Consider the following 25,888-nt stretch of genomic DNA (forward strand, 5'->3'; position numbering starts at 1 on the left):
TGACATAATGTATGGGATTTGCTGTACATGTGCAGACCAGCACAGATGTGTGTTTTACTCTGAACCATTGCTGTAAGGTACACCTGGCTGTGGGAGGATTGGAGGTCAGCTGAGGCAATTTGAGAGGTGGATGGATGCTTCAAATGTTGGAAACTGAGCAAAAGAGACTATGGCTTTGAGGTTGAGGGGAAAAGGAAGGACTGAACCTCATGCTGTAATCTCTTACAGGTTTTTTTTTGGATCCAACCCCTCTTTTGAGTTTTGTTACCCCCTACTGCAATACTTAAGACTAGACCAAAAACTTGCCAGATTTGCAAGGCTTCACTAGAACATGAAGACAAATAGCCATGAAATTAGCTGTGATGAATGAAAGAAAAATAGTTTGCTGGCTGAGATTATCAGTAATTGCTGCCAAAACAGCAGGCATCTCTAGAGCCATTATCAGGAACAGAAGATGTGAGCTGAGGTCAGTTAGAATAATTAATCTCTGCACGCCAATTACTTTTGTACTTAGAAGCATATTTTTTTGCTTCCATCGCTTAGAACCTTTCTTCAAAAAACCCTGAACAAACACCTATGAAGGAACACCTTGTACAGACCAAGTTTTTCAAAATAAAGCCCCAGCACTGTAACAAGTAGCCCAGAGCAAAAAATTGATGGTGCAAATTTGACCAAATAAATCTATGCCTTTTTGAGAACTGTAAATAATAATACACTGAATCATGGCCTGGAAGTGACAAAACTTAATTTAAGTCTTGGACAATGCTTTTGTATATTGTCAGTCAAATGAAAGAGGAAAAAACAGTGCAGCTCCATGGCTGCATTTAGTATTCACTAAATTCTGCCTTGAAGGTATTAATGATCACCTCCAAATATTTCCTGGCTGCAACACACTGAGCAAATTTGTGATACTGAGCAAGTTACAGGGACTAGAAATGTTGTTCATCAGTATAATTCTTGGAAATACCTACAGGTTGGTGGATACTGGGACAAATCATGCAGTGCTGTAACCCAGTTAAAAGAAGGGCTGAATCGAATCCTTTGCTTGATTCCCTACAATGTGATAAACCAGTCGGTGTGGGAGTGTATCATGCCAGAGTGGCTGGAAGCTATCAGGACAGAAGTGCCTGACAACCAACTGAAAGAGTTTCGGGAAGTGCTGAGGTATGTAGGCATCTGTTGGAATCGTTCTGGTTTTGCATATGCTTGTTGAGAGTTTTAGCATTGCAAGATGGTGACAACTAATAAAAAGGCCTATGTGTGCAATAGACAGTAGTGAGTAAATGCTTTGGATTTGTTTTTATGTCTTATGTTTACATTAAAGGATTTAAGCTTTGGGAAAGTTTTCTTTTTATTGCTCCCCATATCCTTGTATCAAGAGCCAACTACATGGGTGCTTCTTTGGTGTGAGCAAGGCACATTTTTAGTGTGCTTCCTGCAGCATGTTGGAAGGACCATCTTTCTCCTCCTGTCCAGTTGATGAGAAATGGTGGGGATTAGTAGAGCTGGCATTGATGTATTTATTTAGCTAATATCTTCCCCTATTGAGCAAAGGAGACACCAGAATAAGAATGGAAGTGGAGTTTTAATTCTATGTCGGGTGTATGACTTCAACAGTAAAACTTCACATTGCCTTTTAACTGATGACAGGGCTCTGAAACTGACTGTAAGTTCATATTTGTAGGTATTACTGTAAACTTTTTTTAGTGCAAACGTGGAATAATGGACTAGTGAGATGAGCAATTTTCCAAATTTTGCATTGGATGTTGGAAAAGATATTGCTATCAAATGAAACTGGACATATGTGATGTCAATTCTTTGGTGCATCACCAAATTCAGAGATGATCTTGTATAGTCAGGACAGGTGATATCAGCAGCCTAGCTCAGCTCCAGTGGAGAGTGAGGCTGCAAGATTAGCTTTCTACCAGTTTCCTGTTCTATCTCACACAGTGTATGCCATGCTAACTCAGTGATGCTACATTTTTGTTCTCTTTTTCAGCAAAATGTTTGACACTGAGCTTTGTCCTCTGCCCTTCTCCTTGGAGGAGATGTTTGGCTTTATTAGCTGTCGATTCACAGGGTATCCATCTTCTGTGCAAGAGCAGGCGTTGCTCTGGCTCCATGTAAGTGTCCTCGCTTGACAAATCATGCTGAAACAGCTGATAGTTTTGAAAAAGAACCTGCTTTTCTAAAGTTGCTGCACCCCTTCTGCCCTTTGCATAGCTCCAGTATAAGGATGGCTGGTACACAGCAATAACCTAGTTGACAAGGTGGGGATCAGTCTGTGGTTGCACTCGGTAATCTTGGTTTTGTGATTCTTTAAAAATGGGAGTCTGGGAATTTCTTTAAACTTTGTCAGTTGAATCTTTAGGGCCATTCAGTTGGTTGACTTTTTTACAGCATTACTTTTTAGTCTCCACAGAAATTGCTCAGTCGATTCCAAAATTAACTCCAGACTCCTGAAACAGCTGTAGTTGTTTCTGCATATGGAGAGCTTGAATAGACTAGCTCTGTACCCACCAAGCTTTCTGCTGCTCTGGCCCTTTTTCTGCTATATTTGTCCACAAAACTGGCATTCACCCAGTGTTCATATTAAGAGCTACAGGGATAATCATGTCAGCTGAGGGCAATGAATTCAAAAAGGATATAAAATTTTCCACAGCACCTCAGAATAATTCCTGTACTTTTCATTATTGCTTCTCTCCTGCTGAGGGTTATTTTAATTAAGCCTCTTCAAAGACCAATTTACTTGACTGTAATTTCAATTTTCAGGTATACAGAGTTTTCAAGTAAAGCATGATTTTTTTTAGATTTTTCTTGAATTAATACCACTTAACAACAAGTACAAATGAGCTTATATTTATCTGAGTGTTGGTGGCATAATAGATTGTGAATATTCTCCAAGTGATGTGCAATTAACAGTTCTGTCACTATATTGACACCTGTAGGCTACCATTCTGACCAGATTCTTGGAATAAAAATAAGGAATAATAAATAAAAAGTTATTTATTCAAGTATTGCTAATAATTCTGCTTTACAGGAATATTTTTGTTTACATACCTGTGTGTTTGTGCATAAAACTGATCTCAAGGTGCACCAAGTGGCTGCGAACAAATATTTTGAAAGTGCCTTTTTTATTTTGCTGTATTCTAACAGAAATCTAAGCTTGCATCTCACCTCATTGAATCCCAAAATTAAGTGTACAGAACTTGCTGAATGGAGGATCATGTTACAAAAATGCATATAAAGTAGCTGGTGTTTGTGATCTAACTTGAAACTCATTTTTTTTTATTTATTGTCTTTCCTCAGGTGTTGTCTGAACTAGACATTGTTGTTCCTCTTCAGTTACTAATCAGCATGTTTTCTGATGGAGTTAATTCTGTAAAAGAATTAGCAAATCAAAGAAAATCAAGAGTCAGTGAACTGGCAGGAAATCTTGCAGCTCGGAGGGTAACTGTTATTTATCCTGCTTACTCTTTTGCTTATAACAGTCTTCCTAATAGAGTCCTCAAGAAGAATTTTAAAAAATCTTTCAATATGGCAGAATTTGATTCTAAACACTATACATTTTGAAAATTAAAGAGAATTGGCATGACTTCAGTTAATATCTCTCTATCATATAGAAGTGTAAAGATAATACAGGTAGGAACTTGGTATCTTTTCCAACCTTTTTTATTCGTTGCACCTTCTATTAAGAACCATTAGGAACAAATTGTTACAGACAACAATCCAGAATGACCTTTTGTATTGTGGTATGAATTTGGTGAGCCTAGGTATGTTTTGAAAGGGTGAGAGAGCAGAATTTATTTCTGTTCCCTGCATTTTTTTATCCCAAACACAAGAGATGCAGAATTTGAGCTAAAGTAGTCTGTCAAAGGCTTATGGTCTGGAAGAAAATACGTACAAGTACGTAGGCACTACACTGCTTGGTCTGATGTGACTTAACTTCCCAGAAGCTTGGATGAAGTGCTTCAAGGACACCAGGAACAAGGTTGCTTGAAAGACCTGATTCTTTAGATTTAAGGAACTGCAGCATCTAAGCAGTTGATGATTCCTTATGTGTGTTCTGCTCATCTTCTGCTGCACCTAGCCCATGATCACTTCTAAACAAAGCAGAAGAAATATTCAAGCTTACTGTCTAGTCTTTCAGACCATAGTTGGTGTGAAAATCAACCTCGTGTGTCATCTAAGTGTGTATCTCCCTGCAATGCCTTGAAGTTTTCAGGGTGTTTGAATGGCCTGCTGTGGTGTGGGCATAAATCAGTGCAGACAACTTACTGCCATTGTGTCTAGTTCATTTCCAGCTTCCTGCATCCTTGGTACAGCCCTAGAAAACAAAGTTCTCTTTAGTAGGCTCCTTTATTAGCCTCCTGCTGTTAAAGTCAGTGTCCATGGATTATGGGGCAGATCACTGTGACCTGATGGCTGATTTACTGCCTGCACCAATTTTCTGTTTGGTTTTTGATGTTGAAATTCTACTTAGTAGGAATAACATAATGGATAAGCTATATAGTGTAAGAGAATGTATTATCTGGGCAGAATATGGTTCCTGTACTTCCATCGTATCTTGTTGTTCAGTGACATTAAGGGATATGTGAATATTTTGCACAAAAGCTACAGAAGGGAGTGGCAAGGCTGTGAGAGCTCTTGCTATTTTTGGTGTTTTCATATAGAACGAGATTGCCTAAATGTCTAACAGTCATTTGGACATGTTGATGTTTTTATGTTTTCAGGTAAGCGTTGCTTCTGACCCTGGGCGCAGGGTTCAGCACAACATGCTGAGTCCTTTCCCAAGCCCCTTCCAGAGCCCATTTCGGAGTCCAATTCGTAGTCCTTTTCACAGCCCTTTCAAGAATTTTGGACATCCTAGTGGAAAAACAATTGATTTTGAGTGTGAAGATGAGGAAATGAATCTTAATTGCTTCATCCTGATGTTTGATCTAATCCTGAAGCAGGTACTTGCAGAAGGAAAACATCCATATGGAAGGAAAACTGATGTTCTGTAGTCACTTTTGGCTCTCCTGTATTGATTCCCTTTCTGCCAAGGGTCTGGCATTGATTCTTTTGATCCTGTATTGATTCTCTTTCTGCTAAGGGCCTGGCATGAAGTGTAAGGCATTTAAATCCCAGTACAGCTGTCATCTGTCTTTATATAAGTTTTAGATTCATGTCCAAAGACGTTAGATACCTCCACATTCAGGTTAGATACTGACCTGACTCTAGCGAAAGGAACTTTTCCTTGGAGCTTTTTTTATTTTTACAGACTACAGGCAGAGTTTTATCGGTAAGCTTAGGTTACATATGTAATTTTTGAATAGCTAGGTTTCTATATTGTGAATCCAAGGACAAGTGTTTTGCATGACAGTCTCCAGGTAAAATTAATAGATTCTGTGCTTGAAATTGTCTATTTACTCTAGCTGTTTGAGCTTGGGCCTCAATACCAGTGGCAATTTAAAATTCTGAGTTACAGTTTATCCCGGATTCTCCCCAGTACTGTAATACAAAACTGCCAGAAATTTGAGAAGGGGCAAACAGTTTGTACTCTGCCTTTTAAATGAATAATAAATCCTTACTCTTTTCACTTTCTTTCAGATGGAACTCCAGGATGATGGTGTCACTATGGGCCTAGAGAACAGCATCTCAAAAGATATAATATCCATCATAAACAATGTGTTTCAGGCACCCTGGGGTGGTTCTCACACCTGTCAGAAAGATGAAAAAGCAGTTGAATGTGGTCTGTGCCAGTCCAGCATTCTGTGCTACCAGCTGGGTTTTGAGCTGCTGGAACAGCTGGCTCCAAAGGAAGAAATCAGGCTTGTGGTAGGTAGAGCAGGAAAGGGTTTGTACTCTTGGTGTGCTGGAACTCCTTCACTATTCTCATTCCACTGTGCTCAAGAGAGCAAAGCTGCACTGACTTTTGGCGTGAAGGATTTGGAAGGTTAAATCAAAATGCCATTGAACTGTAAAAATTCCTAAGTTTTAATTGATTCAAAGAACCCAGGGAAGATGGCAATATTCATCTGCCATGAAGTCTTCCCTCATGAACACTGAAGTGCTGTTTCACTTTGGAAATGCATCATTCCAATCCCACTGTGTCTCAAATAAAATGTGAAGTGTTAGTACTTACCTTTTGTTAAAAGTGGATACTTTTGTTAAAGAGTGGATACTTCGAAATGATTAATGATTTTATGTGAATCAGTTGTCAAGTGAGCAAGCCTTAGTTGGAGCTTGACTGTTTGAAATGCTGAGCACTGTGGGAAAACTGAATTTACTTCAGGTTGAGTATCCAACTGTATCAGACCCAGATACGTACTCTCCAGTCACTAGTCATCATTAAAGTTCTCTGTAGCTTTGCAGAAGAATTGGAGCATTTTCTGTGGTGGTGGTCTGATGAATTTATTTTAAGATGGATGTCTATTACATATAACTGTTCCATCTGGTAGTTGAGAAGAGGGCATCATTCAGTTTATTCTGATCTAATTTGCTGTGGTGTGTCAGTAGCAGACTTTTCTTAGCTTTTTTTCTTCCATGGAGGGAATAGTGATGCCTTTTTATGTGTCAGATTTTCAGAATTTCATTTGATGCGTATGTTAGAAGGAGATATTTTGCACATGGTATTCAATAACTGTGCTAGAAAAATCCTCATGCTACTGCAGTACTGATTCTTATAGCCACTGAGAATGAACAAGTAGTGCAGTCTTTTGGGTGCTGGGACTTCCAGAATTCACCCTGAAATTTACAACATAAATGTCACAATGGGAACCTTTAATCCTGAGCTCCTTGCCACAGGCAAAAGTAACTCCATCCTGGAGTTTTCATTTTTCAATGTAAAAATGGTCGAGGTAGGTCCTGCCCCTAAGCCTGTAACTCCACAGTAGTGCAGGAAACACTCTGCTCCTGTCTGTTACTCCTTTCAGGCAAGGATTGGTGAAGTACTTGGTGAAGTACTGGCCTTTGATTGGATCCACCTCAGCTCCAATATGGATATACAATTTCTGTTAAGTCAATGTCTGAAACACACTCTTTTTGTCAGTATGCATTTGCTGATGCAAAATATTAGATTTGCAAGTGATTTGAGTGCACAAATGTACGTGGAACTAAACCAAATCTGTCTCATTTGAGCTCAGTTTGTCCCACCAAATGTAGCTTAGACAGCAGGATATGGCCTCATGTATGTAGGCAACATCAAGAAATGAATTTAACTTATTGTATTCTTAAAGGAGCCCACAGATAACCTGGAGGATAGTCTTCTGTATACTAGACCTGAGTTTATTATAGGAACTGAAGGAGAAGAGGAAGACAAATCAGCACCAAAGCACGGAGAAAACCCAGGAAATCACACAGAGACTGCAGAAAATGCTGGTAGGTAGAGGCTGAAAAGGTTATTGCAGTGAGGCTTTAAAAGAAATGCTTATACTCATATACAATGCAAGTTTCTGAAGCAGTCTTTCAAGTCCAACAGTGCACAGTCAATTTTTTTATCGTACATTTAATTCTTTCAATATATTAATTGAATAGGCTGTAAATAAGTTGATAGCAAGTGTGACTGTCTCCCAGAAATGTTGAAAGAAGTCTTGGCATTTTGAACATATAAAGAGCAAAAACATTAGATACCACATTCCATGCTGTGCTAACTTTTCTGACTGCAGGGTTAATGTGCCTAGAAATAATTTATCTCTCATCACCTTAACATTCTTTAGTTTAATTTTGAATTCATAGATGAAAGAATTTTAATATTGTCTGTAACTTACATTTTTAACAGCAATAAAGAATGACACAGAAAGAAAGTTCTGTTATCAGCAACTTCCAGTTACCTTGAAGCTCATATACACTATATTGCAGGTAACATTGATTACTTGTTAGTTTAGTTTGTATTGTTAGTGAAATAGTGTCATTGTGTTGAGAGAAACATCTGTTCACACAGGAAATGTCAAGGTTTGAAGAACCAGACATTCTTTTTAACATGCTGAATTGTCTGAAGATCCTGTGTCTTCATGGGGAATGCCTGTATATAGCAAGAAAAGACCATCCACAATTTCTTGCCTATATTCAGGATCACATGTTGATTGCAAGGTGGGTTTTTATGGCATGTTTTGTCTTCCTACTTTGTTGGTTCTTCAGGTATACATTTGTTGTTAGTGACAAAGAATTTGCAAGTTTACTGTGAAAAATTAACAAGAGTGGTAGAGAAGTGTGGAAAGATTAAGATACCTGTATAGAAGTGCACAGGCTAATTAAAATGTAAATGAAATCAAGGTAACCCTGCACTGTCCATCATGTCTACTCCATTGTGAACCACCTCTTTTGCAATGAGTCAGAGTCTCATATTCAATAATACCATTACCTGAGGCTGATGTATCTTCTTGGACTCTACAAAATAAAATAAAGGATGTTGCAGAGGCAGGTACACAGTTTATTGGGCCTTAGCATTAAAGCTGAGAGAACAATAGTATTTCACCTTATTTTTATGAGGGACAGGAAGTTTGTTCACCTAGAGTCAGAGTGAGTTGAATTGAAATCTGTGCATTTTAAGATTCTCTTTGGAGAGAGGGACTTTTGCAGAAAACTAGCTGAGTAAACATCAGCATAAACATAAGCATATCTTCTATAATAATGTTTGTTCAGTACCTAACAGCTGGTCTGTATCAATTTCACTGAGCAGTTCCCAAGACTTAGGGTTTTAGCAGCCTGGAGAATCTGTCCTGAATCTAAATACCAGCAAATTGTGAATATCCAGCTTCTTAGTTGTTGATGGATGCACATGATTTGTGGTGCCAAGACAGTTCATGTGGCGTATGTGGTGTAGCTGGTCATGCTGAAACTCCTAATTCTAGCATAGATTGTGTTCCATGGCAGTTGTCTTGAATTAGGAAACCTCTTTCAAAATGGAATATTTCAAAGTGAGGAATAGTTGAACCTCGATTTACAAGAAAAAATGCTGTAGTTGAAGATTTGCAAGTAGCTCTGTTTTCCTACTCTGTTTTTACTGCAATCTACTCAGTATTATTCACATAAATACTTAGCATGGCTCATAAAGATTTTCATGGGAAGTTCTTTACATTTAGAAGAAATCTATCAAGGGAGTGTCTTTATAAGCAGGCTTGCTCTCTTTTGTCTTGCTAGTTTATGGGGAGTTGTGAAGTCTGAGTTCTCTCAGCTTTCTTCCCTGGCAGTCCCACTTCTTCTTCACGCACTTTCGCTTCCTCATGGAGCTGACATTTTCTGGACAATCATAAACAGCAATTTCAACAGTAAAGACTGGAAGATGAGATTTGAAGCAGGTAGGCCTGAGAAATATACTCTATTTTCTCTTTGTTTCGTCTCTGAAAAAGTAGAGCTTTCTCTGCACTAACTGAGGAGACATATAATGGATGCTAATCTTTTTGCTGCTTTGGAGAGTTTTGGAGGTAGTTTGGTGCTAAACTATGGCACAACAGTGTGCAGTAAAATAGAGAAGATGAGACATTTTGGATAATAAAAATCAAAATTACAACTCTTTCTAGATATTTTTCATTGTTACTTTCTCAGCTGTGCATATTTCTAGGAAATGTGTATTAATCAGTACATAAATCATTGCCTAAATGAATTTGCCTCTTGTCTCGCTGCTACAGTTGAGAAAGTGGCTGTGTTGTGCAGATTTTTGGATATTCACTCTGTGACAAAAAACCACCTACTGAAGTACTCTTTGGCTCATGCATTCTGCTGTTTCCTGACTGCTGTGGAAGATGTCAACCCAGCAGTGGCTACAAGAGCTGGGCTTTTACTTGACACCATAAAGAGGCCAGCTTTGCAGGTGGGTGCACTACGTGGGAAAAAGTACATTCCAACAGGAAACTGGCTTTTCACTTGGGGTTCTGATGTACAACATCACAGTCAATGTTAATATCTCTATGCAAGCATTATTGGTCTTGGTGCTTGACATATGCACAGAATAGCCAAGGGAAATGGTACTGCCCTACCCCCAACTTAGAATCATAGAACCGTTTACGATGGAAAAATAATTTTTAAGTTCAGGTCCAACCATAAATACTTTAATGACTGCAGTGGATTACTATTGTGTTTGAACTGCAGTTGTAGAAAAATAAAAATGTTTTTTGATTATTTGAAAATAATTTTGTATTTTTCAGTTAAAAAAATGAATTTCTAAGTCTTATGAGACCCTGCTGAGCTCACAGTGAGAAAATACTTTTGAGCAAAAACAAACATGGTCTTAATCTTTAAGATTTACTTAGGCATGTAATTTTATGAATGTGAGAGATCCTGTCAGTCAGAATTCACATGATTACATCTAAACAGATACATAAACAAGAAAAGCATGATAAAAAAAATTAAATCTCATAGACCAATTCAGTTCTAGTTCTCTGGAAAATAGAATGAATATGTATTTTGAAGAGTTCAGGGTTACTGCCTACAAAAAGCTGTTAATATTTGCTAGTTTAATTCCATTTGGTACCTGTTCAAAATAGTTTCCAGAGAACTTGAGTTCAGTGACACTGTTAGTGAGCTTGGGTTCAGTGAGACCAGTATACTGCACTTTCATATTCAATATGTGGGCTTTCTTCTCAGGCTTAAATCTTGACACTACAGACAAAATTCTTGTGCTAATAATGTACAGAAAAATTTTGAGGCAAAGTGACTCCAATACACTTCTCAATGTAATCTTTCTTCTCCTGTTTAGCCTTGGTGATGCATTCTTTTTGTAATTAAGGGCTTGATTCAGTTTACCTAAATGTAACATTTTTTCTCAGATGGGGACTGTGAGCAAAGTACTCTGATACTGTATACCAAATATACAGTAGGATAGAACTTTGCCTGTACATTTGTATTACTCAAAATCATAGAAAATTCTACATTAAAAATATGATGCTTATTTATCTCCTTACCTTACTTTCCCTCTGATACCAGTAGCAGTAGTTCTGATTAAAAGGATTGGTAGAAAAAAGGAGCTAAACCTTGATCCTGCACTAACTGACAGAAGTTATGAGCTTTGGCCTCCCTTTGCTTTAAAAAATCCTTAAAAAATCTCAATCTGAGTTATGTGTTGTTTTCTTTGTTTCCTTCTATAGGGTCTCTGCCTCTGCCTTGATTTCCAGTTTGATACAGTTGTCAAGGATAGGCCCACAATTCTTAGTAAGCTTTTGCTACTTCATTTTCTAAAAGCAGATATCCCAGCTTTGAGCTGGGAGTTCTTTGTGAATCGCTTTGAGACCCTATCTTTGGAGGCACAGCTTCATCTGGACTGCAACAAAGAATTTCCTTTCCCAACAAGTAAGCGGAATTCAAATAAATCTGATCACTTTTTATCAGCTTCTGGAAGAAGAGTCTGAGAGAGTTGCAGGTCTCACATGTATAAATTCTTGAAATTAAGTAATCTTTCAGGCCGAAATTATATAAAGCATTTTTTACTTCCTGAATACAGATTAGGCTGTATTCTGTTGCACCTTTGGATAGGGCTTTGCTCTCACTGGGATGTGATTGCCAGCCTTGGCTGAATTGTGGTCTGGTTCTATGATCACCTGCAACCCATATTAACCCACTTGTTCTACTGTAGAAGTTCTAATGCTGTCACGTTTGCTGTTCTCCAAGTAACAGATCGTGCCCAAGTCCGTCCTGTGGTGGTCTGCACAAAGTCAGCCCTAGGAGTTGTTTGACCCTCAAAAAAGCCTCAGTGTATGGGGCACAGCATGAAAGATATGTGGACTCCTACAGCCAGTGCTCAGTTAACTATTTTTGCAGTGACAAATGTTATTAAATGTTTGTCCTGTTCATACTTGGTTTCTTGATGAGAAACCAAATCTCCTTCCTTTCACTAGAGAGGTACTAAAAATTTATTCATGCATAATTTTTTAGAATGCTGAATAATTGAAAACTTCCTAACCCAGGTGCCAGATCTATTTCCATCTGATTTTCGTGGAGAAGATGGGAACAGCTGTTTGAACAGGGCATGTTCCCTCAGCAGCCTAGTGCTTCCTTCTACTTTTGCATAGAGTCCAGTGCCTAAAAAAGTCTAGGTGCTGTGGCTGCTCCCCAGGAGGGGGTGGAATTGCAAAGATATTTTCTTCTCCATATGTGAGTAGCTTGACCCAATGCTGGGAACACTGCTGTGGCCTGAGGAGGGAGTCTTGGCACTGGTTTCTAACGCCTCTGGGTGCAAATGTAGGGTGATATCTTTAAATAGGAATATTTTGGAGTTATTTAAAATAAGCAGAAGATAATGTTCAGATTTCTTTTTAACCTTTCTCTTTGCCATTTCAAAGAGATTGGTGATGCAAAGGATGGGCTCACTGACTTCAGTCACTCAGATGATTAAACTCAAAGGGTTCCAGTGCACTATAGGTATGAGTATGGAAAAGTGTTGGTGATCCCATTAAGATACGTAGTTATGCTGCTGCTAACACCACTGTAACTCCATAATCAATACTCACAGGTTGAGTTCAAAATCAGGATTGTAGGTGCATGCAGAACAGGAGGTTAGTAAGGCAAAACTAGAGGCCATGGTTAGGTTATCAGCACATTAAATGTGATCCATACTTGTGAGATTTGTGCCCTTTTAAATAGGGGGGCACCTCATATTCTCTTAACCTGAAATTCAGTTTTTGGTTTCAAGAATCTTTTTTTGACTAAGTAACAGCATAATTTTTTAACAGAGTTATGCCTTTTGGGGTTTTAAGGTTTTCAGAATGAGAGCATGCAAATGAGTACCTTGCAGGTGGACCCCGTGATCCCATCTGAAACTTTCTCGGCTTGAGTGGGACCCGGGGCCCAGTTGCATTTGGCACTTGGCAGCAGTAGGGCCTCCCCGAGCTGTGGAATGAATCCTAACTTGGTCCATTGCATTTGCGAAGCTATCACTGCTGTCCGGACAAACGTGGCCAACCTCAGTGATGCGGCAATGTGGAAGATCAAGAGGGCTCGTTTCGCACGGAACCGCCAGAAGAGCGTGCGCTCCCTGCGCGACAGCGTCAAGGGCCCCGCCGAGTCCAAGAGAGCGCTCTCCCTTCCCGAAACCTTAACCTCCAAAATCCGTTGAGTATCCACTCCAGTTCCTGCCACACACCTGCATCTTCTCCCCTAGGATCATATCCCCTTGATGGGTGCACACCGGAGGTGTCAATATTTATCCAATTAGGATGGCAAATTTAGGTTTCTGAGTGCTTTGGGCATTACTCAGATAATGACAAGCTAGTGAGTTTGACAAAGAACGTAGACATTGTGTCTAGATGTGTCTGTGTAAAATGCCAGAATAAAATACTCCAAGGCTAGTTTGTCTTTTCTAGATCTTAATTTTATTTGTGGCTAATATGCAGTAGTTTTGTCTTAAATAGATACAGATTTTACAGGAAAAAATCCTAGTTTATTAATATATTTATTAATTATATTTATTAATCAGTGCATACAGCATATGCTAGATGTCTTAAAAACAGCTGTTAATGTCTCAAATGAGTTTTTTAATATATTCAGATTTCTGTTGTTAAGGAAGCAATGTCCATGCAACACATCCTTCCTTCTGGCTTCTACAGGAGGACCTAGGTGCTGGAAAACCATAGGATTATGTAGAGTGCCATGCAGATACCTTTCCAAGCAGAAAGAAAGCTTGGCTGTTCTCATTTAGAGAATGCAAACACAGATTGGTCTTTATATTCAAACTGGACCTCTCACATTGCTCTTACCCATATAATAGGAATGGATAAAACTTTTGAATCTGGGTGCTGGCGAGCTATTAACTTAAAAGGTAATTTTCTTTCCAACACTGCAATATATATTCTTTCCAACACAATCCCTCTGAATATTTTGGGATTCTTAGGTAATCCTTCATGACCAATTACTGGTGGTGCACAAGGACTCCTGTGTGCTGACTCTTGTAACAGCAAAATTAAATGACAGAGAAAATTAAAGTTACAGAACATGGTGCACAGAATCTGTAGGGCACACAAGTGACACACATTCCAAGCATTTACACTCACTGCCTGACAACAGTGCATGAGTAAATGAACATAAATGTGCTAGCACTGAATATATGCTAAGTGTAAGATGTCAGTGCTGCCTTGTTAAACAGAGTTGCTCTTGTTTTTTTTAAAGCTGTGAGCTTGACCAGACATGAGCAGTCTGCACCAGCACTTGGAGGAACACCAGAGCAAACACCAGGTGGGTGTGACAAAGGAGGTGTGTTTTGATGGAACAGGAAAAGAAGGCTCTAACTCTGACTTTCTTGCTGAATCATGAGATAAACTTATACAAGATGGAAGTTGTCTAAATGGCAGAGTGAATCACATCTCAGCATGGTTCCAAAAAGTGTAAATTGAAGCTTTGCTCTCAATCTGTACTGAAAGCTGCCTGCAGTTGTAAATAAGACTTTGCAGTTGGGAGGAGGTTATTCAGAGTCAGTCAGCTATGCCAGCAGTGCCTCACCCTCCTGTGTTTGATTGTCCACAAATAAATATTTGCTAGACTGGCCCCATGGGCCACCTGTTTTGAGTCTGATCCCTGAGTCCTTCAGGTTTTAAAGACAGCAGACAGAATGCTTTTGCCTGTTAGTACTGTATATTACACTTGTCTCTTCTGCATGCTTATAGATATCTCAAGTGTCTTAATTTTGTACTTACTGGCATTTTCTGAAGATGTCACCCTTCTGTCAGGCTCCTGTAGAATTGGTAGCACAGCAGGATCCAAGTAATCTCTCAATAATTGTGGCTACTGACAGTTACTGCTCTGAGTGCTGTGTAGACTGATGATTTGGAAGTGAAAAGATGACAGATTCAGATCTTTTCATGTCTTCAAGACTTGGAATACTTCCAACAGATGCAAAATCCTAATCAAAATATATCAACTTACTCGATGATCAGCTGAAAGGAAGATACCTTGTCACTGTGGGAGCTGACTAAGCTGTGAAATGAAACAGGAGTTTCTGAATTGGCAGGATATAGCCCTGCCGTGCTAGCCCAGTGAGAGATGGAAATAAACCAATTCCTTACAGAATATATGTGTGAGTTGTCACAGGCTCATAGAGGGAACAAACAATATAATGATGCAGGTATATCAGTGGATGATTTTTCTTCATTTAATGGCACCAATCACCTGCTAAATACTGGGCTTAAAGGAATTTGTTGCATAAGAAGTGTCAGTCTCACAGTAGGCATTGTTAGCCATTGTGGTTTTATTTAGATGTATCTTGGTATTTCTACACTTTACTTTCCAGGCTTAGGTAGTTCATCACCTAAGGTTAAAACAAAGTTTCCACTAATAATGTGTATATGAAATGTTTTATGTAGATAGTAACTACTGATCTCAAGAAAATTCTGATAATACGATTCAGAATATGACAGATGATTTGGGAACCAGAAGGCTAATTACTGTCCCTTTTCTCCTGCCCAATATTTATTATTTCTTCCTAAAAGCTTAAATGTTTGTAAAAAATTTTTTTTGAGGTTTGTTTCAGTTTTTAGCTCTGCGTTGGCAGTACTGAGCATATCTGATTCGGACTGACTCCTAAAAGGAGGATGTACATCTGTTGGAGAAGAACATTTATTTTATACATAGCCCTTGAATGAACCAGCTTTCATGCTCATCTGTTCTTTCTGGATCTAAAACAGGCATCCTTGCACAGTCCAAATGCAAGCTGAGTTCCGTGTGCAATTCTGTATGGATTAAATACCAGGATCATGTATTTGTTCCTGTGTCCTCTGCACTGGACAGTCAGTGAGAGAGTTTCATTGGTAGGGATCACAGCTGGGATGATGAAGAATGGATGTGAATCTGATCTGATGCTTTATGTGACATTGTGATATACCTTAGAGTAATTTGAAGGTAAAGGGGCCTGGTATAAGGGGCACATGAATCAAGAGGTGAATCTTTGGAGGTAAGGCTAGATTGAATTCAGGTGTGGAGGCTGTGTATTACCTGGCTGTGTGTTTGGTGATGTGAGAAGGTTTTGATGAGTTTTGGGGAGGATTTGTGTGTGTATCTATATACCTTGTACAGGCACATACAAATGCACATTAATTTTAAGGGATAAAAGTGACCTTAGCCACTGTAAAGACAAAGCTGTGTTGGTTTTGCATTCCTAGCTTGGATTTAAATAGGTTCATGTGGTAACAGGATACCCTGTATCTTGTGTTGAGGAAATGAATGTTTAGTTCAGGCTTGATATAACCTAAGATTCATTCCAGACAGCAGAAGTTTTCCAGACTCTGAAAATCTATTGATTACACCGGATTGTACATTTTTTGTAGTTTTAAACAAGTAGTTCTCCATTGCTGTTTTTTTGCATGTTCCTACATCAGAAATAAAAAATGAAGTGACTGACACTCCATAGACTTGGTCCTTAGTAGAGCTGTGACAAACAAATCAGGGTGAAGCTCTGTTCACTCTATCCTGCTGTACAGTTTTCCTTGAGGGTAAAGTATGAGAAATGAGATCTTTAATGCATCAGAAAGTGTAGTAATATTTCTGGAAAAATAAAATGTCGGGAAAAGTCCTGGGAAGTATCTATTAGCTAGTGCTAGAGTTGTAAACCACTTTAAAAATTGAACATTTTATCACTGAGCTTCTGAATTATATTGTTCAGCAAGTGAAAATAAAATGGTTTAATCTTTTCAGATTAATTACTCTTTGAATTCTACTTGGAGAACCAGTATTTAGAGCTCAATGTTATTTTCATTCACTTAATCTTATCTCTGTCTTTATTTTATTAAAAATCTCACAACATGTTATAGAGATAAAAATAAATAGGGCTGAATAATACAGTCAAATATAATCCTTATGAAAATGGTGTCTTTATGATATAATTCCACAGAAAATTTTAACCTGGGTGTAATATTATATAAGAATATAAGATTATTTCTCAGTTTGTCCATGAAGCTGAGATTACTTCCTGTGTACATTTTTGAAGTGCTTCTGAAAGTGGTTTTTGCTTTATTTCTGATTCTAATTATTTCAGAATTCATTGTTTTCTTTTAGTATCTGCAAATCTTGGTCCAGCAAAAGCTTGGGTAGAGAATTTCCATTTTGAAGGAGGGTTTTTAAGTAAAAAATCCCAGTAAAAACTGTCTGGAACAAAAAATATTGTATAACATAAAGTTCATTATTTCTTCTAACCCAAATAAGTAAAATAAAGTTATTCTTAATAGAAATAGATCTGAAAATTCCTGCCCCCTGCATACTTTTAATTTTCACCTGTCATAGAAATGACAGCCATCTCCCATGCTTTGCAAAACAGCCAAACAAACCTTTGTTCACCCACCAATACAAATGCAACATACTTTAAAATTATTTTTAAAAATAAAAGACATTGGAGTTTTTCTTGTGAAAAACCTAAGACAGATACAGTTTTACCAGCAATGGAGTCTTTAGTCAGAATAGTGTATCACATTGAGAATATGGGTCAATTAGAATATTAAAATAACATAATTTATTTACAAGTTATTTGTAGTAATACAAGTTATTTAAGAGAAATACAGATTCGTGCTAATAGGGGAAGTCTTCATTCTTTGTTTAGTCATTATTTGGTAAATTTTTCATTTTTCCTATCCTTGCCATTTTGTACATTTTCCACTGGCAAAGACTGATGTCTGTTAATGTTTACTGAGGAAAGACTGATAACCATACCAGATGAAATTTTGGTGGCAGTGGGATTTGATGGATGTGGAAGAATAATAATGTTCAATTTGGCAGAAATGCACTGGGATGGGAAATAGGGTGCTCCACTAAATATGAGAAAGCTGAGAAATGGAGTGGAATGTACACAGTAGGTGTTTCTTTGCAGCTGGACCTGAGGCAACAGAGGAGCAACGTCCTCAGAAATGCATGCCTCTCCTGAAATTTCACTGTGTGTATTTGGGCACAAATGGAGCAGTGAACTCTGGAAAAAATATCTGGTGTGTTCTGTACCCTGTTTTTTGGATTTACAGAGTTGACACAGTGTTCTCCAGTGTCTGATACCAATGTCTCTTGTGCCCATAGGACAACCTTCCCCAGAGAATGACAATACAATAAAAGACCTGCTGCCAGAGGATGCAGGGATTGACCACCAGACTGTCCACCAGCTCATTACAGTGCTCATGAAGTTCATGGCAAAGGACGAGAGCAGTGCAGAGTCGGATATCAGCAGTGCCAAAGCCTTCAACACAGTCAAGCGCCATCTGTACGTCCTGCTTGGCTATGATCAGCAGGAAGGATGCTTCATGATTGCACCTCAGAAAATGCGTGTTTCCACCTGCTTTAATGCCTTTATTGCTGGAATTGCACAAGTAGGTGAAGGCACTTACTAGTTTTTGCTGCTATTTATTATTGCTTGTTGTTGAAATAATGAAATAATGGCTGAATGAGGTAATCCTACTTAAAACTTCAACACCTTTTCAGCTTGTGAAAGAATGTCTTTCCACTGGTAGTCTAAAGTTGCTGCATCACTGGCAAAGAGATTATATTTTTGTGTGTATGGAGGCATGCAAATCCTACCACTGTATGAAAAATTAGAGACTGCTTCTAACCTCTGCCTTCTTTCACTAGCCTTTGAATGCCTTACTTTCCTCATGAGTATTTCCTCCTTTCTTCTTCAGGAAGACTTGGGATCTATGTGTTCTTGTTTTGTTTCCCTGTGTGAATGGTTTGTGAGCTCTTCAACATTCTTCACTTTTCAAGAAGCTCATTTTTCTTCCTTACATTGCACCAGGACTTTCTGTTCTCCTTTCCATAGAGAGTGCTATTGCCATCATGAACTTTTGCCTCTATTGCTATGATAAATGACCAAGTACGTCCTTGCCTTGTGCTTTCTTTCTCCATCTTGTAAGAAGAACCATAATTTTCTACCTCACAAGGCTCTTCTAAGGCTCAATTAATTCCCACTGATGGAGTAGTGGGTGATACTGGGCTGAAAAATGTTTCACACTTGCAGAGTATTGCTATATGCAGTGGAGCATCATCATCACTTCAATGCTTTTTCCTTATCACAGTCTCTCATAAAGGATTACCTTAGGGGAAGAAGAGGGCTGTAATTTCAGATGTCCACTGTAACCTTCAAACATTGCTCAGAGCTATCCTTTTCTCTTCTAGATCTGCAATTCTTACCAAGATTTTCTGGTTCACGCATTGGAATCAGTGATTTTTCAAAGTTAAATGTGGTGTTGATAGTTGGATAAACGTTCACAGCTGGGGAGATGTCAGGTATCCGTATTTCAGGTGGCAAAATAGATGGTGTTAATACAAACTGGGTAGCTGCAAATGCATTGGGTTCCATTGTCCCAGAGCACTATGGCTCTGTGTTAATAATCTTTCATTTGTGCAGTTTTAAATTAAAGAGTGTAAAACGAGATTCAGATCTGTTGCTCTTGTATTGAGAGTCTGGAAGTGGCAGTTCAGGTCACAGGGCAGCATCTTCCATATTTGTGTTTTCCAAGTTGGGAAGCCCAAATTTCAGTGATGATAATTGGCCTGATTTTCAGAAGTACTCCTTACTGCAACTGTAAATATCAGCCCCTGCCATTCTCTTCCACCTTTAAAATGTCTTGTGTGCCAAGTTCACCACTTGTGTTTGGAAGCTTTTTAATTGAATCCTGGTTCCTTTGATGTCAAAGGCGTTTGAGAGCTTCAGTGGGCCAAGGTTTTTCTCTGTGTAGCAGTAATCAGTTTTAATTTGTACTTTGGGAGAATTCTTTTCTTAGCTGTAGGGCTGCTTTGTGTTTGGATTTTCAGTCCGAAGATCTATGAAATGCCATTTGCAATCCAAAGATGTTTACAGAGTGAAAAATTAGTACGGAGCTCTTATGAGATCTATTTCAGTTATTCTTCTTTCCCAAGCCATAAACGCTTGCTTTACCCCGGCAGCTCGACAAAGGTTGGGATTAGGTTGGCTTGCAGGTTCGCTGATTTTGATTCCAAGCTTGGTTCGAGTGGACAGTTCAATTAAAAAACATTTTTAAAAAATCCAGTGTCTCAGTATTTTTCTCCGTAAACTCCGAGTGTCTGGGGCTCCCGAAATCCCGGGTTTCTCTGCAGTGGCGCGGTTTGCCCGCGCGGTGGCGCTCGTGGACAGCGCGGACTCCGCGCCGCCTCTCCCGCGGCCTTCATTATTTCATTCCTTCATTCCTTTATTCCTTCATTCCTTTATTCCTTCATTCCTTTATTCCTTCATTCCTTTATTCTTTCATTCCTTTATTCTTTCATTCCTTTATTCTTTCGCTCCTTTATTCCTTCATTCCGTGATTCCTTCATTCCTTCCTCTGTTCTTCTATTCCTTTACTCCTTTGTTGCTTCATTTCTCCATTCTTTAATTCCTCCATTCCTCTATTCCTTATTTTCCTGTTTCAGCTTGAAAATTGCCTGTGCTCAGTGCCAGGAGGATATTTGTGTTACAGGATGTGCTGTGCCTGCTTTGTATGGATGAGCTTTTCCTAACCATGCTGTGTAACTATCACTCCCCGAGGGAACACAGCATTTCAGAGTAGGACCAAATTTGGTGATTATAAATCATATATTCCACTGGCTCACCCTACATGGATAGACATGGGATTCATCTGTTTAGCTGTACACATGTAACACAAGTATTTGAGACAGCTGCACATCAATCTGGAGAATTTTACAGGGTAAAACTTCTAGTCAGTTTGTTCAGGAGAGAACTTGAGACCACAAGTTTAGTGTTTGTAAATTAGTCTCATCTGCCTGTTCTAATAAAAACAAAAGAAAATTATAGACTGTTTGGATCTAGAGAGCTGTTGATAAAATTCAGTAAGTCCACTGAAACTAGAAGGGCATGTTAGATCATGGGGGTTGTGCTGGAGCTGCCCTGGCCTGCTCTTACACCTTCCCAGGTGTCAACCAATGTAGGGCAGCATCAGACACAAGGGCTTTGTGGAGCCTTGATTTCAGCATGTGTGATTTTAAAAATGGCTCATGTTGGAAGACTGATAAGAAGATTTTGAAAAATAGCATTGCAGTTTCAAGTGAAAACACAGTTGTGCCAGGGTAGTGGGAATATATGGCTTCACTGCACTTTTGAATCACTCCTAGGATTTAAAGCACTGGCCCTAAGCAGCACGTTGCTCTTCAAAAGTCATGATGGAGGCAAGGCATGTGACTAACAGTAATCACAGCAACCTGTCTGCAGCAACACCACTGCTTAGGACTAATGAGCATTTTATTTAGAGCAAGATATTTTTCATTTGCTTTATTCCTGGATCCTTTAAGATTTTTGTGCTTAAACTTCCTGCATAACACAGTAGACACTCTTAGTTTTGGTGGAGAGTGGGAACCTAGTGTCATTATCTGATTCCAGAACCTGGGGTTTAAAAAATCCTAATGCCTAATGTTGCAAACCTATTGAGAAAAAAATGAAAACTGCTAGTACAGTGTTAGAATGCTAATACAAAGCTCTCAAATAAACGAACTAGTCAACCCCCAAAACTCACAAGTGTGTCCTGTCTGTTAAATATGGGATATACATGATATAGTTTTGTATATTGAAGCATGGTCAACTTGTGCCATAATACAAGGCTATTTCAGCATAATATATGTTATGAACTTGCTAGTGTATCTTAAAATTTAAACTGTGCTGGATGAAAGGTTTTCAGAACACATTTTCTTTGTTTCACTCTGTCTATCTGGCTAAAATGAGAAGGTGGCAAGCTGTCAGAAAGCTTCTAAATGGACGTAAGATTTCCTTAAAACCATCGATTTCTTTTAACTTATCTAATACCTCAACTGTATTAATTATTTTGCTTTTTGACATCAATGGATTTGGTTTTGGGGAGGTAACTCCTGTGCTCTTTTCAGGTGATGGACTATAACATCAACCTGGGAAAACACCTTCTTCCCTTGGTGGTGCAAGTGTTGAAATACTGCACTTGTCCTCAGCTAAGGCATTATTTTCAGCAGCCTCCTCGCTGCTCCCTCTGGTCCCTCAAGCCTCACATTCGGCAGATGTGGTTAAAGGCTTTGCTTGTAATTCTCTACAAGGTGAGTGGTCTTAACAAGACACTGTCCACAGAAAAATTTACACTTAAATTTGAAATTTGTTACAGGGAACACCTGAACATATGGTAAGTGAATGGAACTGTAAAGGACAATTTTCTTTTATATACTTACTCACTGCATTTAATTTGTCTGAAATAGTTAGGATTTAGACTCTGCTACTGAATTCCTCTGTGCTTCTGCAGCCTTTATTGTCTTTCAGGTGTTTACCTGAGAAAGGAATATATGGATATTAAAATAGGAAAATGATGTATGAAATTCCAGTGAGGAGTATTTTGAGTAACTTAGAATTAGTTTTAAAAAAACTGTAGTGATTTTAAATGGAGGAGTGTGTCAGTTTAGCAGTTTGTATTCTTCAGTTGAGTGATACTTTTTAGGAAATGCTGTTAAAATGTAATGCATTTATGCACTGAAATGGAGTGAATACTTTTGATATGCTTAACAAATTTCTGGCAGTTCTATAGGGCATACGAGGAAGTGCAGATGGTAAATGTTACTAATATGGACTTCTAGTATTTTATTAAAATAATTCTGTGTACAATGCTTCTCGTGATATATTTGGAAATGTATAATCAAGGGAAGGCAAAAGGCATCCAGCTGACAATATTATTGCAATTTTTCTGTTTTACTGCCTAAATGTTTATCCAAGGAGAAAAGTTAGTTTTTAAGCTGAAGTTTTTCTCTTTTGCTGAACAGTACCCCTACAGAGACTGTGAAATCAGCAAGATTGTACTTCACCTAATCCACATCACAGTCAATACCCTCAACGCTCAGTATCACAGCTGCAAGCCCCATGCAACTGCTGGTCCTTTGTATAGTGACAACAGTAACATAAGCCGATACAGTGAAAAGGAGAAAGGTACTTTTAACACTCTAATTTGTATGAGAGTCATTGATTTAATTCATTAAGTCTTGCAGATGTTGTAGAAATCGGTAAATGTGGTCTGAAATTTAGAACATAATACTTGGGATTGAGTCTGAAGCGTGACTTACACTGGTCAGTGTAATAAGAGACATTCTCAGCTGCTCCATAGGCTGAGCACAGCACAGTGGGCTCACATCTCTCAGGGGAGTGTATCTTAGCCTTAATGGTTTAGTCACCACGGCTGGATAGTCCTTGGCCTTTTCTATGGCAGTGCTAACTGGTCCTGCAAACACAAAGTATGCAACCATCCTGACACCACGTTCTGATTTTACTTTGTAATAACATGAAATAATAGCAAATATTGATACTGAAAAGAGAAGACTATGAATTCAGTCTGTAGTTTGCTTTTCTCTTTAAAGGAGCTGAAGTTGACAAGGTTAATGCAAACGTGTAGGTGGATATGTACAGGAAAAAGAAAGGTTCAGTACTTTGTGTCTGATTGTGAGCTCTGTACGTGCTTGTTTGGTGTAGCAGAGCTACTGTGGTGACCTGAACTGGTGTAAGCTTGGGGCTTCAAATTCCATGGTGTCACTGAGTGTAATTCCTCAGGTTTGTGAAGTTAGTTACATAATAAGTGCTAATGATTAACACGTTCTTTTGATATTCTGTAGTCTTCTTTCAGCTATTTTGCCTTTTAGCTGCTTATTCACTCTTTACATGTTCCTTCTCAAACAGTCTTCATAGTATGCAGCAACTCTACTGGAGAAAGATCCAAGAAACTCTCTTGTTTTCATGTCAGTACCTTTTCCTCTTTTGCTGCTGGTTGCTTGTGAAAAGATGTCCAGCAAAACAAAAGCACATTTTGTTTACCTGAACACATTATTACTCTGCTCTAGCAAATTATAGCAATCTTAATGTGGATTTAGACTACATATTGCATAACCTCAATCAGCTGGATATTTTGTATTGCTAGTGGAGGGCTAAGAGACAGCTGTGGCTTTACTATGAATTTGTCTTTGTTTTGAGACAAGTTAATGACTTATTTCATAATGACGTACTAATGCATTTATAAAGTACATTAACTTTCTGGATTGGTTCTGAGATGTTTTAAAGACAAATTGAGGTGCCCAAGTACCCAGCTTGTCCCATACTGGTTTCCTGGGTGGCCTTGTGTCTCACTTCAGCATTGTTTCCTTATGTTTACAGTAAGGAGATTAATATTTACTTGCTTTCCAAAGCTGTTGTGAAGGGCTTTGGGCTGCACAGAGGTAAAGGACCATAAATAGGCAAATTTTACTCTGTAAATACTGACTTAACCACAGGGCTTGTTCTTCTCCTTTGTGGAAGGGCTGCAGAAAAAGGAGGGTGTAGAAAAGTTTTCTTTCACCTGCAATAAGCAGCCAATGTAATTCCATAGAGGCTTGGAAAGTTGAAGCCTTTCCCACGTTTTCTAAAGAGACATGTTTAATTACTGGCCAGGTAGTGTGTGTGTGTTGCTGTCATCATCAGAAGTGTTTAGATAGTGAACAGATGAGGATTTTGTCATCAGGCAGCAAGAATTCCTATGCTAAAGATGGATTTCCCCACTACTGAACTTTTTTCCTAATTTTTCTGCCAAACTTTGTTGTGGGGATCATGAGTGTTGTGTGGATCAAGTGTACAGGTTGCTGTGGAACTGGTGCTAAATATTGTGACAAGAAGCATTTGTTGCTAAGGGGAAGAAGTAGTTACACGTAAGACGTGACGTTAAAAGTGATCTAACTTACTAAAGCCAGTTCCTAAATAAATTCTTACTATCAACTTTGATTGATTTTTCTGGATTCATCATTTCGATTAGGTATCTTGTCCCTGATGCCTTTGGGTGGCAGTTTTATAGCTTCACATGTATTAGCAGCTTCCCAGCAATTTCAGAGCTAAAGATATTTATGTCTCATTTAAGTCTGCAGTTTTTGTCAATTCTTGCTCTTTGACTTGCTTGCCCCTTTACTCCCAGGCACCGAATGTGTTTTCTCTCCATATTTGCTTGCTACACTAAATAAGGTCAACTTTGTTTTTCTTTGTGGTGCTCTGTTTTTACTGTCCCAATAGTGTTTCTTATTTCCTTGGAGATGAATCACTGGACGTAGAATTACAGAATGATCCCACATGATAGATACGGATTTTTTTCTTTTTTTAATTTCTGTTTTGTTTTTTAATAGCCATTTCATACAGATGATATGGCATTTTTTGGATGGATAAATAGATTTGGATCTTTCATTCACTGGATCTTTCATCTGACTGGTCTCAAATCAGGGCATAATGTTTTACTATTACTACATAGATCAATAATTTCATAATCCATACTCTTAGGTCTTATTCTATTATTATTACCATTATCAGCTTCCCAAGATTATCCATTTCTTCCTTTTTAACTTTCTTATTTTGCTGGTTTAGTACTTAACTTGCAGTTCTTTCACTAATTTCTGTCTTCTTCAAGTTACCATTTCTTAGTGAGCACTACAGAAATTGTTTACTGAAGTCAATATCCTGATCTAGTGTATTTTTGCCATCTAAAGAATCTGTATTATTATCAGTAGAGAAGATCAACTTAGGATGGTAAAAGCTTTGTTATGCTTTTGTTGCACTCTAACCCGTTTTCTATTTGTCTCTGACCTTAACTCAAGATGTAGTAAGAATGACAAAGTTAAACCTGGGATACAAAATTTTCTTACAAACTTCATTTTTCAATTCAGGTTTAATAGACACTAAGTGAGATTTTGTTACATAGACAGCTTTTCATTCAAGAAATTGCACTCTCTTAAGAGTAATAATGTTTTTTCTTTCTCCAGCAGAGGAAGACAGTGTTTTTGATGAATCTGATATTCATGATACACCAACTGGACCTTGTAATAAAGAATCTCAAACTTTCTTTGCAAGACTGAAAAGAATTGGTGGCAGCAAAATGGTGAAATATCAACCAGTTGAGATGAATGCTCAGAGAAGTATGAATTTTTTTGTTGGCATAAACTCCTGCAGAAATAAAATTTCCTACTCTTAATTTCAAACTACCAACTTTCTTTGTAG

The 25,888-nt window shown here is 38.4% G+C and overlaps 1 protein-coding gene across 7 annotated transcripts in view; it reads left to right on the forward strand.

Moving 5' to 3' along the window:
• UNC79 (unc-79 subunit of NALCN channel complex) overlaps positions 1-25,888 on the forward strand; it is a 106,729-nt gene that overhangs the window by 31,856 nt on the left and 48,985 nt on the right. For 6 of the 7 annotated variants that reach the window (XR_015804218.1, XM_014884499.2, XM_014884503.2 and 3 more), the window contains exons 15-31: positions 974-1,164; positions 2,000-2,123; positions 3,310-3,450; positions 4,734-4,955; positions 5,593-5,820; positions 7,221-7,362; positions 7,763-7,842; positions 7,925-8,073; positions 9,124-9,281; positions 9,612-9,793; positions 11,067-11,268; positions 12,846-13,025; positions 14,080-14,145; positions 17,959-18,245; positions 21,763-21,945; positions 22,657-22,819; positions 25,654-25,806. Coding sequence is in view for 6 of the 7 variants with exons in the window: in XM_014884499.2 (XP_014739985.2) it covers positions 974-1,164; positions 2,000-2,123; positions 3,310-3,450; positions 4,734-4,955; positions 5,593-5,820; positions 7,221-7,362; positions 7,763-7,842; positions 7,925-8,073; positions 9,124-9,281; positions 9,612-9,793; positions 11,067-11,268; positions 12,846-13,025; positions 14,080-14,145; positions 17,959-18,245; positions 21,763-21,945; positions 22,657-22,819; positions 25,654-25,806 (2,851 nt within the window). In the remaining variant the exon portion in view is untranslated. The remainder of the gene's footprint in view (positions 1-973; positions 1,165-1,999; positions 2,124-3,309; positions 3,451-4,733; positions 4,956-5,592; positions 5,821-7,220; positions 7,363-7,762; positions 7,843-7,924; positions 8,074-9,123; positions 9,282-9,611; positions 9,794-11,066; positions 11,269-12,845; positions 13,026-14,079; positions 14,146-17,958; positions 18,246-21,762; positions 21,946-22,656; positions 22,820-25,653; positions 25,807-25,888) is intronic. The other variant, XM_014884497.2, reaches the window with a different exon arrangement.

The sequence above is a fragment of the Sturnus vulgaris genome, chromosome 6 (assembly GCF_052056855.1).
Source record: "Sturnus vulgaris isolate bStuVul1 chromosome 6, bStuVul1.hap1, whole genome shotgun sequence".
NCBI lineage: Eukaryota > Metazoa > Chordata > Aves > Passeriformes > Sturnidae > Sturnus > Sturnus vulgaris.